The following is a 6,161-nucleotide window of genomic DNA, read 5'->3' as shown; positions in this document are numbered from 1 at the left end:
TTTTTTTTTCGTTGCCAAATCTTCTTATTTTTGTTTAGTCTTATAAAATAATATCCTATAAAAAATAATGAAATTCAGATTTATTCAACTAGTTTAATTATAGATTAAACTAAACTTATATCTCCTTGTTTCATCTTTTATTGTTGAGTACAATGATATATTAATAGGTTATTCTTTATTATCATCTTTATATTTTATTTTGTTTATCATAAAAGTGATACTTAAAAACTATAAAACAGGCAATCAGTCTTACTAATTATTATATTTGATTATTTGAACTGTTACAAAAAATAATTTGACTAAAGCATTTATTTAAATAATAAACTATTGTTATTGAAAAAATAATAATAATAAAACCAAGATGAAACTTTAAACATAGACATAGAGTAAAACATATCTTACTTTTTGTAATATCCATTTCATTAATTTAGAGAATACTAAAAAAATATACATAATTGTATTTAAAGAATAGATAAATTAAAAAGAATAAAAATATATCATTCCTTTTTGAATAAGAACAAATTATTGATTTAATCCTTATTTCCATTTTTAAATTTAACCAATTATTGTAATAATTTGTTTTAATAATTGAAATAAAAAATATTTTTTGAACTTAATTAAGTCTAAACAGAGTCATAGAGATTCTTTAATGAAATAAAGTCTAACACTTAATTTTATTCTATTTTTAAATTCTTAATACATTCTTGTTTATTTATAGTTCTACAAACAAAAAACTTTTTATTTTTTTGAAGAACTAAAAAATGATGAAAAAGAATAATCAATGTCAACACCATACTCAAGTATTAGAAATATTATTAAAGAAGGATGTGTAGTAAAACAAGGACATATTATATGGAACTGGTATAACAGATGGTTGGTATTAACAAAAGAGCAATTATATTACTATGATGAGTCAAAACAAAAACTAAGGGGGACAGTTCCTCTTGACTTTGCTTCAGTTAAAAGTTGTGAAATAGAAGATCACCCATTTTCCTTTGAAGTTTATTGTCCAACACAAAATAAAACATATTTCTTTGAGGCTTTGAGTGAAGAGGAAAGAACTAGTTGGATTAAAAAAATTTCTGAAGTTGTGGATATTAGTGAACCAACAGATTATCATCATTTAACCCATGTCGCATATGAAGAAGGTGGATTTGTTGGAATTCCTTATGAATGGGAAAATGTCTTCTTAGCTTGTGGTATTACTCGTGAAGAAATTAAATCAAATAAAGAAGATGCTATAAAGGTATTAGAATTCACACAAATTTTTCAAGATGATGAAACAGAAGAAACTCAGAAACAACCCCTTCCAGAAAATGATGTTCCAGTTGTACTAAGTTTGTTATTTTTTTTCCTTGTTAACAATATAACTATCAAATATTAATCTTGGACTTTTTATCTCTTAAAAAGATTACTTATGCCTTTTGTTTTATCATACTTTTGAAATGAAATAATATAGCTATGAAGATTAATTTGAAGAAACAACGAAGATATAAACTAACACTTATAGAGGAATTAATTACCAGCGGTGATCCAACAGTGTTGTATAAAGACTATGTCCCTATTGGAGAAGGGATGAGTGGAGTTGTATTTCATTGTTATGAAACATCAACAAATAAAGAAGTTGCTATGAAAAAAGTATTAATTAAAAATGATTCAGTTAATATCCAAGAAATTAAAATTATGCAAACATTAAATCAAAGAAATATTGTTGGGTATTTAGGATGTTATGAATTAGACAATTATTTATATATTGCAATGGAATATATGGATCGAAATAATTTGACGGCAATGTTGGATTTTTTCCCCGAATTTTCATTGAGTGAAAGACATATTGCTTATGTTGTACATGAGTCAAATACAGCACTAAAATATTTACACTCACTTCATAGGATTCATAGAGATATTAAGTCTGATAATATTTTATTAAATCACAGGGGTGAAATAAAGCTTGCTGATTTTGGTATTTCTGTTCAACTCACAAAACGAAAATCCAAACGAAACACTGTTGTTGGTACTCCATATTGGATGGCTCCAGAAGTAATAAAAGGAAAAGATTATGGAACAAATATTGATATTTGGTCATTAGGCATTATGTGTAGAGAAATGATGGAAGGTGTTCCACCATACATTGATGATCCACCATTACGAGCATTATTCAAGATTAGTACAAAAGGAATTCCTCCCGTTCAATACGGAGATTATACACCAACTATTCTTGATTTTGTTGATAAGTGTTTAACTTTTGATCCAACTAAACGACCAGATTGTGAAGAACTTGACAAAGATCCATTTATGAGTTTAGCATGTTCACGAGAAGAATTTGCTGAGTTTATTCAGAAAATTGTTCAACAGGCTGAAAAATAACAATCATTTCATTATTCATATCAATTTTTTGTTATTCCTTTTTGATAATACTAATTTTTATTATAATTTTATTATATTTTGTTTTTTAATAAGAAAATAAATAAACTAAAAAATAAAGCTCAATGGAAGTAACACAAGACAGCATTGCTCAATTATATGATGCATTAGATCCATTTTTGAATATTGTGGTAATGCAAAACAATGATTCAGTAACAACGCCATGTGTATTGGCTTCTATGAATGATTTAGTTTATTCATTTTTTTGTGAACATTATTGGGACGATAAAGGATTAGTGATTAAGATGATTGAAAAGATTGTTTCAAGGTTTAGTGAACAAAGATTTGAGAGATTCAGATTAGTAACAAATGAAAATATAGTTTTGGCCTTAGAAAGTGAGTTTGTTATTTGGAAACGAGTGAGGAAATGTTTAATGATTACGTTTCTATCAATTGATACATTAGTTCATGTAAATTATATTAATACAATTTTAAATAATTCATATCGAGATTCTTTTGTTAAACAACTACAATCACAAATGAATATTAGTAAAAAATTAATGGCTGTATTATCTAGTTGGAGAATGAAAGGATTTATTGATCAAAAAGAAGAATTAGGTAGGATTTTTAAATATCTTGAAGGTTATGATACTAATTTTGTTCTTTTCTTATCTAATGAATTTCTTCTTCAAGCACAGAAAGATTACAAAGTTATGAGCGAGAAATTCCCTATTAATAACCCAATTCAATTACAAGAAGTTTATTCAAAAGAAGTTCTTCTTATTAATGAAACACTTCCTTTAGTAAAACGAAATGCAATTACTTATTTAAATACAATCCTTCTTGCAGATCGTTGTGAAGATTTTAAATGTATTAGTAATACTCTTGGAAATACTGAAGAACTAACTGCATTAATAGAATTGGCTGAGGTTAGTGGGATTGAAGAGAAGGTATTTATCTTTTTAAAAGATGGGGTTAAAGAAAAAACAAAAATTCAACTTGAACAGTATTGGTCAGATGATGCTGTTAGTCTTGGGGATGGTATCTTAGAATTCTCAAAGAAAATTGATAGAGTCTTATCAGTATTAAAAGGTCAATGGATTGAATATTTTAAGAAAGGAATTTCCGAAGGAATACTTTCTCTTGAACCACTTAAAAAATCTCCAGATTTATTAGCCATTCTTCTTGCAGAATATTGCAATCATATTGTCTCATCTTTTTGTACTAGTGAAGAGATAGGGTTGATTTGTGACTTCATTTCATTATTAAATAATAAAGATATTTTACTAATTCAATATGCAAAATATCTTCCAGATAAAATTATGTATGGGGATGAAATTAATTTTGAAACAAATAGCTGTTTTATAAAACGGTTAACAAACTTAATTGGAAAGGCATTAACATATCCCATTCAACAAATATTGTCAGAGCTTCAATCTTCTCAAATTTTCACTCAACAAATCTCAAAAATTTTACCTATTCAAACTAATGTAAACGTCCTTTCAAACCAGAAACTTTTTAAACCTCCTTTTGGAATGAAACTCCCTCCATTGATTGACCAATCTTGGAAAATTATAAATGACCAATATAATTCTGTTCATGAAAAAAGAAAATTAGTTCTTTGTGACAATTCTTCTATTGTTGAGTGTGTAATTAATAAATGTAAAATTCAAATCCCATTACCTCATTATTGTGTATTATTATTATGCCAAAACGAACAACGGAATGAAGAAGTTATCAGTAAAGAAAATAAGTTTGATATCGAAATAACACAAATAATAATAGAAGACCTCATTAAGTCACAACTACTTATTAGCAAAGAGAATAAAACATTTATTTTTAATGGAGAGTTTAATAAAGCTGGAAATTTAAAAATAAAATGTAACTTTAAAAAAAAGAGTAAAACAGAAGAAATAAAAAGCGAAAATGATGAAGTAGAAGAAAGAAGATTCCAAATGGTTATTTCTATTTTAGTAAGAATAATGAAAAGACTAAAACGAATAAGTTATCAAGATTTGTGTCGTTTAACCGTTGATGAATTAAAAAAGTCATTTGTTCCAGACGTCCGTATACTAAAAAAGGGGGTTGAATATATGTTAGAGAATGAATATGCCCAACGAGATGAAACTGACAAAAATACTTTAATTTATATGGTTTAAAAACAAATAATTAAAAATGTTATTATTAATATCAATTAATATCTAAAAAGGAAAGAACTTCAAGTTAAAAAATAACTTTTAGAGTTAGTAAATAACACCATCAGCACTTGCAGCAGCTATACCAACTATAGCAGAAATAATACTGATAATGATAGTTAATGCAACTGATCCTACAACAAGAATAGTATAAAGGATAAGTAAAATTTTTGATAATTTAACCCACTTCTTTGTATTATCATTTGTACTATCTCTAAACATAAAGATATTTAAGACCCATGTTAGGCATGTGAAAAATCCTAAAATAAATAATAACATAGAGGTTTGTTCAGAATTTTCTTGAGAAGAATATGTTTGTTGTTGAACAAATCCATCTTGGTATGATGTAGATTGTGCGTATGCAGGTGGTTGTGTATATTGAGGTTCTACAACAATAGCATTAGCCAATGGTGTATATTGTGTCTCAGCTGTCATGATTTAAATTTTTCTTGAGATTATTTAAGTTTTCTTCTTTATTTTTTCCATAATATTCTTTCTATTTCTTATTTCTTCTTTCCACGAATCACTTGTTATTTATCCCGGATTTTTTTGTCACTTTATTCAGTTGACTCATCTTAATCTTAATTTTTATTATTTTATCAATTTTATTTTCTTGTTTTTTACATTATATCATCTCTTTATTCCTTTAAACCATTTTTAATCAAATGAGTATTTAACCAACCTACCCATAGTTTTGTATATATCCAATTAGACTAACCTTTTTTGTATGAATTTCTTATTTGTGAGTTAGGTGTAAGAAAATTTTATTAGTGAAGGTTTGTAATCAATTTAATCAAAGATGAGTTTTTTGAACAATAAAAAGTTTAATCAATATCAAGTATTATTATAAATACGGGTTGTAACAATGTCATTTGTTTTTAAATTATAACGTTTTGAATTAAATAAAATAATTTCTTTTAACTTTAAAATATAGCATTTTCAATAAAAATAAATTACTGTCCATTATTAATATAATGAAAACAACACAAAGGGATAATAAGAATAATATTATACTACCAACCAAAAAGATTATTTGTGTTATTAAAGTGTTAAGTTTTCTAATTGAAATATTAAAAATATTCTTTCTTCTTATTAGAACTTTAGTAGTATTAATTTTTTTTAGAATAAAACTTTTCTTTAACTGCTGTCTTTAATTCTAAATAATGTTTTTCTGTAAAATAGTTGTTAAAGTTGATATTGTAATAATCCCTAATATCTTTTTAAACAAACATATTCTTTTCTAAGTCAAAAACCTATTTTCTTTTTGTTTTACATTTATTTAACTATACCCCTTTATATGTTTTCTGAATAAAAATCATCTCAAGGTGTTACTTATATAAATGTTTTAAATATACATTTAAATTATGTTCTTAAACAACAATTATTTGAAATTTATTTACTTCGTTTGAGTTGTTAGTTATAAAGAATATTTCTTAAAAATAATAATTTCAATATATTAAATAAAAAATAGCTGTTTCAGTAAGAAGAAATGTTATTAAAATGAAATAAATAATATTTAAAATAGCTTTAATAATTTAATTTGATATTAAATAATCTTTTTATTTTAGTTAAAGTCAATTTAAAGTATTATTTTAAAATATT

The 6,161-nt window shown here is 25.2% G+C and overlaps 3 protein-coding genes across 3 annotated transcripts; 2 read left to right on the top strand and 1 right to left on the bottom strand.

Annotated features, from left to right (window-relative positions):
• Window positions 1–781: 781 nt before the first annotated feature.
• On the top strand, window positions 782–2,367 carry ENU1_102050 (protein kinase, putative; the record flags this gene model as incomplete). The annotated part of the gene is made up of 2 exons (XM_008859343.1): window positions 782–1,337; window positions 1,511–2,367. The coding sequence occupies 2 exons, from the start codon at window positions 782–784 to the stop codon at window positions 2,365–2,367; spliced, it is 1,413 nt and encodes a 470-aa protein (XP_008857565.1).
• Window positions 2,368–2,489: 122 nt separating this feature from the next.
• On the top strand, window positions 2,490–3,168 carry ENU1_102040 (hypothetical protein; the record flags this gene model as incomplete). Its single annotated transcript, XM_008859342.1, has 2 exons — window positions 2,490–3,074; window positions 3,121–3,168. The coding sequence occupies 2 exons, from the start codon at window positions 2,490–2,492 to the stop codon at window positions 3,166–3,168; spliced, it is 633 nt and encodes a 210-aa protein (XP_008857564.1).
• A 1,439-nt stretch (window positions 3,169–4,607) lies between these two features.
• On the bottom strand, window positions 4,608–4,994 carry ENU1_102030 (hypothetical protein; the record flags this gene model as incomplete). Its single annotated transcript, XM_008859341.1, has 1 exon — window positions 4,608–4,994. One exon carries the CDS (start codon window positions 4,992–4,994, stop codon window positions 4,608–4,610), a length of 387 nt encoding a protein of 128 aa, XP_008857563.1.
• Between the last annotated feature and the right edge of the window lie 1,167 nt (window positions 4,995–6,161).

Source organism: Entamoeba nuttalli, assembly GCF_000257125.1.
Source record: "Entamoeba nuttalli P19 unplaced genomic scaffold asmbl_4383, whole genome shotgun sequence".
Taxonomy (NCBI): Eukaryota; Evosea; order Mastigamoebida; family Endamoebidae; genus Entamoeba; species Entamoeba nuttalli.
This window is presented reverse-complemented; position numbering and strand designations above follow the sequence as displayed.